Here is a 13,660-nt window from a genome sequence, read left to right as displayed (position 1 = left end):
CTTACTCTATGTTGCAGCCACATCCAGCTGTTTTCTGGCTCCTTACCCACTGCCCGATGGTTGGGTTTCCTCTGCTCTGCTCAGCCCCTGAGACTCCTGGAGTCATGCCTGTCTCTGCCTGTCCCCTTGCTACCTTCTGCTCATCCCCCTGAGGTTCACCTTCACCACAGACTCCCTCAGGAACTGTCCCCTGTTCCTTAGTCCAACTCCCTGTACTCCCAGCTGGCCACAGGCCCTCTCCTGAGGTCCCTGGGCACCTGCACACTGTCCCAGAATTATGTGATGATCCCTGCCTTTATGAACCCTTCAAGAGCAACAGCTGTGTCAGAGGATTCTGGCAGGAGGGAAATGTGCAGTGAAGATGTATTGAATGAATGAAAGACAATATAAACAAAAACTTTTTTTTACTTGTAGATTACTTCTAATAAAATGAATGGCAATATACAACACACCTGGTATTTTCTATTTTAATGTGATAAATATTTAGGTGCTTATTTCCTTAATCATTCATTTCCTCATTATTTGTTCAACACGTATATTGACCACAAACTATAGCCAGGTAATGTTCTGGTGCTGGGGAAAATAGTGACAAACAAAACAGTTGAATCTCTCCATTTCTGGCACTTATATCCTCTCTACTTCATAAAATGACCTCAAGGAGCTAACAATGTTGAAATAAAAAAGAAAAAAACTATTTGAAAGAATAGTAACCAGTAAAGCAAGCAGAGGAGCTAAATGTCCTAGAAATGGGGTGATCTGTTTATCTCACCATTAGGCTTGAGTGTCCCTTATAAGAGATATATACTATGACAGGCACTGCCTTCAGCTTCCGTTTTCAAAAAAACATAAATGGTACTTTATATAGGTATCTGCGTGACATTAAATCTCGAATAGGAAAACGTAGGGTTGAGGCTTGGCACCCTCAGCACAATGGTTACAGCACTAGCCACATACTCCAAAGCTGATGTATTCGAGCCCAGCCCAGGCCTGCTAAACAATAGTGACAACTGCAGCAAGAAAATATCCAGGCATTGTGGCAGGCGCCTGTAGGCCCAGCTACTTGGGAGGCTGAGGCAAGAGAATTTTTTAAGCCCAAGAGTTTGAGGTTGCTGTGAGCTGTGATGCCACGGCACTCTACCCAGGGCAACATAGTGAAACTCTGTCTCAAAAAAAAAAAAAAAGAAAGAAAAGAAAATGCAGGGCTGAGATAATTAAAACTGGGCTCCAGTTTCCAAATACTATTTAGAAGAGTGAATCACTTCTGTGCAATATACTCACCTCTGGGGCAGAGGGTGCTTCTTAGGCAGACACTGGAAACCGGTTGATGTCTCTAAATGAATGAATATAGCAAGATTCTTGGTTGCTGATTGAAAGAGCCATATGTTTAAAATGCCCAGAGACCAGGTGGCAGAACAGCCTTCTCCATGTGAGCAGTTAGAAGTCCAGCTGATACTGATTCCCTGACAAAGGCCTGTCCTTGTGCCCTGGACAAAACTTTTCTTAAAAGCAGGGCTTTGAATCAGTTGAAGCACTTATACAAAGTTTGACTTAATACCCAGAATTTTAATCCATAAAGAAAGATTTATTAGAGCTTGAAAAATTTGTCCTCACCAACAAAGGAGGCTCAGTATGGTGTGTGTAGGTTGTCTACCTTGGGGCAGACCTACATTGTATAGACCCATCAGGAAGCATTAACTCCACAGAAAACCTCCACGTAGCTGAGTTCTGTTATGAATAGAGTTATTTAGTGTTGCTTATTTAAATAGCTGTGAAAATACTTGCCAAGTATAAGAACTTTTATTTTTATTCTGGTTGATGCTGTGGTTTTCTTTCTCATAGTACTGGGCCAAAAAGTTCGGTTTCAGCTTAAGGCCACGTGAACTTTATGATTATAAAACCATATTTCCAACATAATGCTTATCCTTGTTCTGCCGTGGCAGGAAGACACGCAGCCTGCTGACAATTTCAGGCTTGAACTTATTATTTATTTATTTAAATTTCCGATTAATCCAAGGGTACATACAATTAGTTACATTGTTTGCATTTGTTAGGTAAAGTGCAAGTTGCAGTTGAGCCCTTCACCCGTGAGGTATGCTGTAGACCCCTACTGAATTTATTATAAAAAGAAAGGGGAGAAGTTGATTGCAAATCACTGGCTGAAAATATAGCCTGTTTAATAAGTGATGTCGAGAAGACTGGGGTGAGTACTAGGGTGTGGGGAAAAGAACTGGATCCCTAACTGGCTTCTTACACTAAACATGCTCCAGATAGAATGTAAGAAAGAAAACTGCTGTCAGGGCCTTGAAAGGGTGGGTGAACATTTTTACAATCTGCATGTGAGGGGGGCATGTCTAAGGATGTCTAATGTTAGAAATTAAGTACAAAAAATTTCTAAATTTGGCTACATAAAATTAAAAATGTTTATATTAATAAAACCATCATAATCTAGGATTAAAGCACACACCAAACTGAAATACAGTGTGGTAACACAGTTTGTAAAGGGTTACTATTCTCAATTTTTCAAGAGTTTTCACAAATCAGTAACAAAAAGAAAAATTGATAAATGCAGGCTATTTAAATATTAATAAATGCCAATGTATAAAATAAATACACGACTAAGTAAAGATAGACTAGTTAAGGAATGAGAAACCCTTTGGGAGGTCGAGGTGGGAGAATTGCTTGTGGCAAGGAGTTCAAAACCAGCCTGAGTAAAAGTGAGACCCCACCTCTACAAAAAAAATAGAAAAATTAGCTGAGTGTGCCTATAGTCCCAGCTGGTTGGGAGTTGGAGGCAGGAGGGTTGCTTAAGCCCAGGAATTTGAGGTTTCTGTGAGCTATGATGATGCAGTTGCACTCAACCTAGGCAGTAGAGCAGGAGCCTATCTCAAAACTAAAAAAAAGGATGGGGGGAACATTTTTGCCTATCAGATCCATAAAGATTTTTAAAGCCCAGAGTGGAAGAGAGTAAGGTTAAGGGGAAAATGAACAGTCTCTTGCATTTATAGAAGAAATGTGAACGGGTGAATGGTATTATGTTTCTGAAGACAGTTCAGCAACACATAGATAAGTTTTAGATGTGTACATCTTTTGACTCAGCCCACCCACACATCTTGGTGTTTATTGAGAAAAGATAATTAGACAAGATGAGCAAAGATGATTCAAGGATGATCATTGCAGAATCTTTAAAATAACAGAAAACATGGAAGTAATTTAAACTGATTAAATAAAGGAGTTACGCCCATATAGTGAATAAAATACTATATATTTATTAAATAGAGGAAAATTTTATATGCCTAGAAAAATACTTATGATATATTGATAACACTTTATAGAAGCATATGTGTAGTATTTAGTATAATACAATTTTGTATAAAATTGTTTAACTGTATGTATATCTGTACATAGATGCCTAGATAGTGATCCTTCAATCTGAATAATGACTCTTGTTTTTATTTTCACATTGCTTAACCTTTTTGTTAGTGAACAAGTATTTTAATGTTAATGATCTTTTTTTCGTCTTAAAAATGGAAAGAAACGAAAGTTAAGCTTAGCCTTGTTTTATATCATTTAATTCTGACCTTTTATCTAAAAGATCACTCTTTATGTTAATGTTTATAGTAAAGTTTTGAAGGAACATTAATTGTCTGAGATCTTTGGAGACTGTATTCCATGTCATTCATTAACAGGTGCTGTCTGAGATATCAAAGGTTGATGAGAGATGAAAAAAATGCTCTAAAAATGTGTCTTAAACTGCCTTGAGGATGTACAGAGAATAGCTGTTGTTTCTAGTATTTAGAATTAAAATTTACTTGCTCCTCATGTAAGGTTTCAAGGACTGTCTTCTACCAATTTGTATTATGAGGACCAGTGAGGGAGAGGTGGAGTGTGGGGGTGTGGTATCTATCGACCTTCCACAGTCAGCCTCACCTCCAGTGGCTGAACCTGTTCACTTGCCTCAGTGCTTTCTCAACCACTTCAAGTCCAGCCAGCTTTATTTGCATTTTGCCTCACTGTGACCACCCCTGTGCCTTGTTACATCCTTGCCCAGTGGATCCCCTATGGACTAGCTAGATGGATGGGTGGGTAGAGGAAATCATTCAAGACTAGTTCATATCAAAAAATCCATTTGGAATTTAAGATTTTTGATATGAACTAGTCTTGAATGATTTCCTCTACCCATCCATCCTCTTAGTCAACTGTATATCCAAAAGACCAAAAATCACTTAGCAACAAAGAAATATGCACCAGATTGTTCATTGTAACTCAATTCATAATTGCCCAGTCTTGGAAGAAGCCTAAGTGCCCATCGACCCATGAATGGATCAATAAATTGTGGTATATGTATACCATGGAATACTATGCAGCATTAAAAAAAGATGGAGACTTTACCTCTTTTATGTTTACATGGTTGGAGCTGGAAAATATTCATAGTAAAGTATCTCAGGAATGGAAAAAAAAATATCCAGTGTACTCAGTGCTACTATAAAACCAATTTATAATCACTCACACTTTCCTATGAAAGATGAATCACAACTATAGCCCAGAATGAAGGAGGGAAGGGGAGTGGGATGGGGAGGGAGGGGGTGGTTCCATAGAGGGAGGGTTAATGGTGGGCACACCTATAGAGCATATTGCAAGAGTACAAGTCAAATCTATCAAGTATTGAACACATGTCTTAACACTGTGATTAAGTAAATGAGGTGAAAGTTATGTTAATTAGTAGGATGTGAACACTCTGATTTGTACAAATAATCAACACATTGAATCCCACAAAGGCATAAATGTATTCCTGATCTATGTATATATGACTTAATAAAAAAATAAAAAAATAAATTAAAAATAAATAAAAATAAAAAAATCTTAAATTCCCACCACCTTTCAAACTTAAAAATTTTTTAACTATGCCTAGTTTTTAGTCTTTCCTCTTCCAATAGCCTATTCCTGAATTTTTTTCCTCTTCCTTAATCAAGACATCTCTTAATCCTTAGTTCTGCTGTGCCCGCATGGGAAGTACAAAGCAGTCCTGGATCCATCCATCTGTCAGCATCGCCCCTCCTATACCTGGGCAGTTGGGAGTTACTGGGGGAAGTTAGACAGTTGTTAAGGATTAGCACCAGCCTGAGGGGCATGGGTGCTGGGCCATCAACAGTGCATGCAAACTAATCAGCTCCCTCCCTCCTGCTGTCCCCATAGAGCTCCTTATAAGATCTCACCATAATCCCTGCCCCACCACTTCCCAGCTACCGAACAGAGAAAACAGATGACAGGAACTTCCTTAGCTTCCTGTGCTCTCTCCCTGCCACCTGCAAACTTATCTGCATCCTTCCTTTCCTTCTGGCTTCCTGTCTCGGGGGAGGGGGTAAGACTCCCTTCTCTCCAAGGCTAATTCTTCCAACTACTTCCCTCAACATCTTCCTCCCTCTTGACCCCTCTGGGACGCTGGTCCTCCCAATGTCCTCTCTCTTCCTCCTGCATCTAGAATCATTTCCTCTCTTCTGGCAGTTTTCACTTGGCTTATAAACATGTTGAAGCTGTTTTCTTTAAAAAAGAAACTTATTAGCCACCATCCTTTCTTCTCCCCTCTCATCATAACAACCGGCCTGCTTAGAAAACCGGTTTTTACTCACTGCCTCTACTTCCTCATGTCCCAGTCGTTCCCCAGGCTGCTTCTGTCCCCACCACTCAAGTGAAGTTTCTCTCCTTCAGGTCACTAGAAGAGCTAAAGCTACTGAACACTTTAAAAATCTTTCCTGACTGGGCTTTCCTGTAGCACGTACCACTGTCACATTACACTGCTGCTTGAAAAGTCCCACAGTTCTTTCTCTCACAATGTTCTGAGCTTCAGCCTTCTTTTGGGGGATTCGTCGCACACACACCTTAAAATATTGGTGTTCTCGTGATTTGAGTGCTTGGCTCCCATCTATGCCTCATGCTCTCTAGGTCCATCTCATCCTTCAATAGATTGACTTACCACATCTTTGTGCTGATGACTGCCAGATCTGTTTTTCTAGGCTAAGGTTTTTACCAGCCTAATGAACATCTTCAATTCGTCCCAAACTGAGTTTTTCAAGTCACCTCCATGCATTCCTGCCATGAACAGAAACCTGCAAGTTTTTCTTCACTTGTCTCACTCACCGTCCATATCTAAATACTTGGCTGCACAACCAGTAAGTTGTTCCACCTCGTTGACAGTACTGTAGTCCGGGGAATTTAAACCAGAGGTCAGTATTAGAATCGCCTGAAATTTTTCTCATTTCAGAAATCTGGGGCAGTCCCAAAGCTTTTTTGTATTGAAAACTCCTATGTTCTAGCTATACTAAACGACATATCATTGTCTGAATATGCCTGCATTTTTTCAACAGTTATTTTCAAGATATTGTAGACTTACAGAAGAATTACAAAAATAGTACAGGAAATTCCCATATCCCCCCCATCCAACTTTTCCTTATGTTAACCTCTTACATAAGCTATAGCACATTTATCAAAACTAAATTAATCTTGGTGAGATACTGTTAACACAAAATTTGTTTGGATCTCAGAATAAGTTTTCCACGAATGTCATTTTTCTGTTCCAGGATCTAGTCCAGGATCCCACATTGCATTTAATTGTCATGTCCCCACTGTCTTATACATGTGCTTTTATTCCCCTGGGGGCCCTAAGGAGTATTGTTCCTTTTTTCTCTTGACTTTTCCTTTCCAATCTGCCTGGTGACCTTCTTATTCTTCACAGCTGAGGTCACGTACCCCTTTCCCATAAAGCCTTCCTTCCCTTCCCCCAGCAGAGCTGGTGTCCTGCGGTCTTTATCACAGCTTTGTAAACAGTATTAATAGACTTACTAACGGTATTAACACACTTACTTACGAAGAGTGCAGAGGTCAGACATGTAATGCCCTCAAGGACAGAGATGGTATTCATTTCCTTGTTACATTCTTAACATTGAGGAATGGAAAATACTAGGAATTTAATAAAATGTTTAATTATGACATTAAGGATGACTATAGTCATATTGAAAAAGTTCCTCAAGGAAAGATATTTTGCCTCCAAAAACTCCTGATTTTCATTAACTGGTAATATAGAGTTCTAAGTGGATTGTCTAACTTACTGCATTTTTTTAAATTTAATTCTCTACTTCTCACAAATTACAGACCCCTTAATTTGATTTATAATGCCTTGAATAGAAATTCATGCCCGTTTTTTTCTTAATAAATGGTATATGTAGATCTCTCAATTATGGATCATGTGTAATTGCAAATATCACATTTCTGGAACATAGTTTACGGCTGACCACTGTAGTTCTATCACACGTCTGAGTCAAAAAGTAGTCTGGGACATAATGAACCATTCATTGCTGCCCAACTGATTTTTATTCTGGGGAGGGAAGTAGACTGTAAGCCAAACTGTATAAAATCTCAAAGAAGAGAGGGACTACCGCCGCTACTACTATGTTTCAGCTCTTCTGTGTGAATCTGAGGGAGCACATCCCTCTGGTCAGACCTGATTTCAGACCACGTATAGGAACCACAGGGCTGGTTCTCACCTCTCTTTTCTGTAATTTGTAGTAAGGTAACTTCATGTCATTTTAAGATGACTTGCACAGATCCCAACTTATCAAAGCAAACACAGAGAACCTCCCTATAAGGGTGACATAGTTTGGTTCCCTCAATCCAGTAACAGGCTGCGACCATGTTACCCTATTTCTCCTAGAAAGAACGGCTGCGTGAATTCTTCTCTCACTGAGCTGCCATCACAGGCTCACTGCAACACTGCTAACAGTTCAGCTGTGTTTGTGTCTCCCATGAGCAAGAAGTTCTCCAGAGGGAGGCTGGCATCTTCTTATTCTCATATCCCCGTGCCTTGCTCCATGCCTTCTTTGGGTTTGGTGGGAAAAATGTTCTCTATACCAAAGCCAAAAGAGTTGTTTTACAGGTATTCCTCAGAATGCAGGTGGTCCATGTTTAACCACCCATCATGGATTTTACCATGATGACAAAGCTGTCCCTCAACTATTTGCAGTGGCAGAATCTCACAGCTGTAGTTTGGTGCTCATCTGCCTATATGGCCCCGATTTGCAGGTACTCAGCACACAATCACTACTCTGTTATACTTGATATTTCCAATTATAACACAAGCACCACCAAATCAGACTTTTCCAGCCTCATTTCTGTGGCTTTCTTGACTCTCAACCCTTCACCTAGTGGGGACACTGTTCATCCTCATTTGTGTCCAGACTCTGGGTCAGAATCTCTCCCCATTCCAGACCTTTCTCCCACCTGTCTGAAGATTGCCTGGGGAATTTGCCACTGACTCTTTCTCACTCCCTGCCCTCTGCTGGTGTTAGGAGGATGCCCTGCCTGCCCTTTTTGGCTTAAAGTCTAACCGACAACTGCTCCTACCTTGTGAGGCTGTCTTCTGGAGCCTTATTTCTATTCTTCCCTGCTCCAGAACCCCATTTCTCTTATGTAGATTCTCTCTCCTCAAGTGGAAGAATGACAGATGCTCTGTAGCTCACATGTGTATGTTCCTCAGCTCCAGGTTTGTGCCTCACCTGTTCTCACCTGCCTTCTGCCCTACTGCGTCCAGGCCTCATGATCCCGTTTGCTCCCTGCATGGTTTGAGAACACAGACTAACTGTTTTGCTGTGAGATTTGTAAGCCTATTTTATTTTTAAAAAAATTTCAGATTAATATGAGTTTTCAAATGATTAGATTAGAATGTCTGTGTTTCTAAGGTAAAGTTCAAGTTGTAGTTGAGGCTTTCATCCAGGGGGTGTGCTGCTTACCTTTAGAAGCTTCTGCACAGCTAAAGGTACAAGAACTAAAGCAAACAGACAACCTCCAGAATGGGAGAAAATATTTACATGCCATGAATCTGACAATGGGCTGATAACTAGAACCTACAGAGAACTCAAATTAATCAACAGGAAAAGAGCAAACAGCCTCATGTGTAAGTAGGCAAGAGACTTTAACAGAAACTTCCCTGAAGAAGACAGATGAATGGCCAAGAAACACGTGAAAAAAATGCTCATCATTCCTAATCATCACAGAAATGCAAATTAAAGCCACTCTGAGAGATCACCTAACCCTAGTGAGAATAGCCCCATCACAAAATCCCAAAGCTGTGGATTCCACCATGAGTGTGGAGAGAAGGGAACCCTTTTACACTGCTAGTGGGATTGCAAACTAATATAGCCTCTTTGGAAAGAAATAAGGAATATCCTCAAAGAGCTAAAACTAGACCTTCCATTTGATCCTGCAATCCCATTAATAGTCATTTACCCAGAAGAAAAAAATTCATTTTATCACAAGGACATTTGCTTATTTCATTGGAACTTATTTTAGCTTCACACACCACTCAGAGTCCTCTCCTAAGCTGTCTCTCACCTATATATCTTTCTTTTGAAAGTGAACTTCTTCTGGTTTTTCTTAGCCATACCTACTGGTCAATATTTTATCCATAAATCAATGAATTTTAAATTCATTTCAGCAAAATCCAAAACTTGGTGAAAACGACAGTAGGGGGAGGCAGTGCTCTGTAGTAGCTATGAATACCAACTTCAGTTCAAATCCCGGCTCTGATACTTACTAATTAGGTTACAATATCCCGCCCCCACCTCATAGGGTTGTCATGAGAAGAAAATATATGCAAAGTGCTTAGCGGAGCTTAACATATAGTAAGTCTTCATAAATTATAGTTGCTTAGATTGCCTTTAAAATCTCCAGTGTTCACATAATATGCTAAGGATGCATGCTGCAAATCTCAAAGGATAATAAAAGATATGCTATAAGATTTTCTGTGCAATTTCTTAAGTTTTTCAGAAATAGATTAAAACTTGTAACTCTAACCATATAATCCTACTGGACAAAAAAAATGTTTTGAACCCCTGGTAAATATTCTATCAAAGAGTTCAGAGACCAGAGAATGGTGATAGGCTTTTCTCTTTTTTTTGCAGTTTTTGGCCTGGGCTGGGTTTGAACCTACCACCTCCGGTATGTGGGGCCGGCGCCCTATTCCTTTGAGCCACAGGCGCTGCCCATGACATGCTTTTCTTTATTGAATTGATGGACAAAATTCTCTCTTCCCTCCTCCCCTCATCCTCCCTCTATTTCTTTCTCTCTCACACATATACCAGTGTTCTTGGTGGAAAGTCTTAAAATAACTTTTGTGTCCAGAGTATTGTTTGTATTAATTATTATATTTTATACTTCAGTAAGGGTAATAGAGTTTAACTATGAGAAGCTATCAAGTCATCATTCTTCAGACAGACTCAGATATTAAGCCTGGGGAAGAAATGAGATTCAAGGTTAGTGGAACTGGCCTGGCCATTGTGGAGAAGCCACCCAAGTCTTCTATTCACAGTGCCCTCTAATGACACAACACAGCCATCCCATCTTCTCTCACAGAGGGCATCTGTCCCATGGCAACCAGTTGAGCTAGATGAGAATATCAAGTAGGAATTCCAAGAGGCTGCCACAAGTGCTCTAATGCCAGGCATTTAGTTGGGGGGAGGAAAGGGTATAAGAGATATATTTGTAAGGGCAGAATTTCTATGAACAGATGGATTGTACCCAACCACAGCAGACTCTGGCTCCGGGGAGGAGGCCTGAAATAGCTGGACAGAGCATCTGGGCTGGGTCTGGCATGAGTCTCTAGTCACAATAGGAAGGGTAGTTAGACATATGGAGCACAAGTCAGGATAGGGTAGAAGACTAGAGCATGTCCCTAAGTCCATGCAGCAGATCCAGGCACAGGATACGGTGACTCATGCTTTGACATGCCAGGGACGAGACTGCGGGAAGGGGGTGGCGATCCAGGGTTCCAGAGCACTGCTTTTGGTGAAGAAAGCATTTGGGAGATTCGCTTTACAAGTATTCTTTAAACTGTTTATTGTGTCCTATGCACTTTTCTGTCTATATGAAATATTTCACAGTAATAAAGTGAAGGCTGTTTATTGGTTTTATGTTAGTGTTTCTATTACAGGGCAGACATGGAGTAAGAACAACTTGTAATATTCTGATCCTGTTTCTCTAAACTTGTTACGCAGGTCTTTCCTAAAGGTGTATAATCTATTATTACAAAAGCAGTATGCACATAAACCAAAATAGAATAAAAATGTAGTATTGTCATTACTTAGCTGATGGTAACTATTAACTTCTCAATGTATATCCTTCCAGATGTTGTGTATAGATTTTTTTTTTTTCACCGAAATGGTATTATGTAATACATATTTATTTTTAATCTATCTTTTTGGGGGTAAGGATTTTCCAGTCACTAAATTTTTATCTCATCCCGAACTTTGTCAATGTCTAATCTTAAAATTGTACCAATTAACAGGTTTGTCTAAACTCTAGGACCATATGTTTCGTGTGGCTATCTATATTTTAAGTGTTGTTTAATATAGAACAATTCCTTTTTTTGACAACACTGACTTGAAGAGACAAGGCCAGGCATCCTCCAGAAAGCCCATCTTTTGGGTTTGCCTGGTTGCTTCCCTGAGATGTTGTTCAACTTGCTTTATCTCTTGATTTGATTACAATGCGAATGTTGACTCTAGATGTGATGGAGTCCGATTCAACATCTTTGGTAAGCATGCATTGTAAATGATGAGGTGTGTCTGTACCTCACCCTGCATCAGGGTGATGACATCCCGATCTCCACTTCACATGCAGGTGTATCTGTTTTCTCACTGGTAGGAAAGAATCTGTGTGTTGCAACGTGGGCATCATTCATGGTCACATGAATGTCCGGTTCCTCCTCAACAATCCTCCTGGTTTTAGCACTCAGTGATAATGCTTGACTAAAGTAATTATAGTTAGGATAATGAAAAAATGTGTTTTTGCTAAATCCATAATTCTTTTTACATTTGTCAGCTGGCATTTTCTATGAAGCAGAGATTTTCCTCATATAGTGGGACTATTAGATGACCCGAAGTACCATATCCTTTAATTGCCAGTTTTCAAAGTAAAAAACTATTTAACAACTGCTTCAGATGAAATGTGGGAAGAATTTATGTTTTTAAAAAAATGCTTTTTTTTTTATTATTATTATTTTTTTTTTTTTGTAGAGACAGATTCTCACTTTATGGCCCTCAGTAGAGTGCCGTAGCCTCCCCCAGCTCACAGCAACCTCCAACTCCTGGGCTTAAGCGATTCTCTTGCCTCAGCCTCCCATGTAGCTGGGACTACAGGCGCCCGCCACAACGCCCGGCTATTTTTTGGTTGCAGTTCAGCCGGGGCCGGGTTTGAACCCGCCACCCTTGGTATATGGGGCCGGCGCCTTACCAACTGAGCCACAGGCGCCGCCCTTTAAAAAAATGCTTTACATGAGTTTTCAGATTTATGAGTAAAATAATCTCAGCTGTACCAGCTCTGTATCTGTTATAGCTGTATAATTTTTTCTTAACATTTTAATTTAAAACTATTTTTATCATTATAAAGCAGTATACAGCTAAATTTCTATGGTCACTGAAAATACGATTTCTTAGGCCGGGCATCCTACAGAAAGCCCATCTTTTGGGTTTGCCTGGTTGCTTCCCTATAATCCCAGCATTCTGGGAGGCCAAGGCAGGTGGATTGCCTGAGCTCACGGGCTCAAGACCAGCCTGAGTCAAAGCAAGACCCCCGTCTCTAAAAAAGTAGTCAAGTACTGTGGTGGGTGACTGTAGTCCCAGCTACTTGGGAGGCTGAGGGAAGAGAATCACTTGAGCCCAAGAGTTTAAGGTTGCTGTGGGCTGTGATGCCATAGCACTCTACCGAGGGTGACAAAGTGAGACTCTGTCTCAAAAAAAGAAAGAAAGAAAGAAAATATGATTTCTTGAGTATTTTAGTGTATCAGAGACTGCATTAAAGGGTTTTTGTAATCTAATTCTTACGACAACACAATGAAGATTTAAAGAAAGACAACAGGAATCCTAAGTGGTTAAGTAATTTGACACAGTCACTCATGTGGGAAGTGACAGAGCTGGGATTCAAACTCAGATTGCTCTATATCCAAAAATCCATGCTTCATTGTTTTTATAAATTTTTGCTGCATTTTATTTAAAATCCAAATTTTATTTGTAGTGCTTGCTGTTTGGAATATTTCCCAGTTCATAAACACTAGAAATGGAAATTGTGCTTAATAATTTTTATGAGGTCTCTTCCCTCTCTCTTTTGTTTTTTTAATATTTTTAACAGTGTGAAGAAAACACAAACCTTCAGGATACTACCCGCTACCTCAAACTTCCCTTTTCCAAGGGAATAATAATCCTTGGGAATAACAATCAAGCCATGAAGGCCACAAAGGAGTCTTTTTGGATAACATCTTTCCTCTGTTCAACAAAACTCACACAAAATGGTAACGTATAAGATTGCTTAATTTGAAAGCCCTTATACCTAAATACCCATATGAATTTTGGTAAGCATGTTTAGTAAATGCCAAAGTTAGACTTAGGAGCTTTACGCTAAAAAATAATTATTGATCCTTCTGTTTGTGATTTCCAATGAAAGCCAAATATGACCCAATAAGGTGTTGAATGCATGTAATTTAAGAAGCTTTCAAAATTTCCCCAGTATTAGAAACCATATACACAGCTCTCCAAATAAGCAATCAAACCCCAGCTGCTTTAAAAAAAAGGGGGGGGGGGGTGGAGAGAGAAATACCACCACCTTAATGTCTTGTTTT

General features: G+C 39.8%; 1 protein-coding gene across 4 annotated transcripts in view; it reads left to right on the top strand.

Annotated features, from left to right (window-relative positions):
• Positions 1-13,660, top strand: part of DOCK4 (dedicator of cytokinesis 4) — a 471,167-nt gene that overhangs the window by 318,715 nt on the left and 138,792 nt on the right. For all 4 annotated transcript variants that reach the window (XM_053609306.1, XM_053609304.1, XM_053609303.1 and 1 more), the window contains exon 17: positions 13,174-13,333. In XM_053609306.1, the coding sequence (XP_053465281.1) occupies positions 13,174-13,333 (160 nt within the window). The remainder of the gene's footprint in view (positions 1-13,173; positions 13,334-13,660) is intronic.

Source organism: Nycticebus coucang, chromosome 11, assembly GCF_027406575.1.
Source record: "Nycticebus coucang isolate mNycCou1 chromosome 11, mNycCou1.pri, whole genome shotgun sequence".
Lineage (NCBI taxonomy): Eukaryota > Metazoa > Chordata > Mammalia > Primates > Lorisidae > Nycticebus > Nycticebus coucang.
The sequence above is the reverse complement of the archived record's forward strand: the minus strand, read 5'-3'. Positions and strand labels throughout refer to the sequence as shown.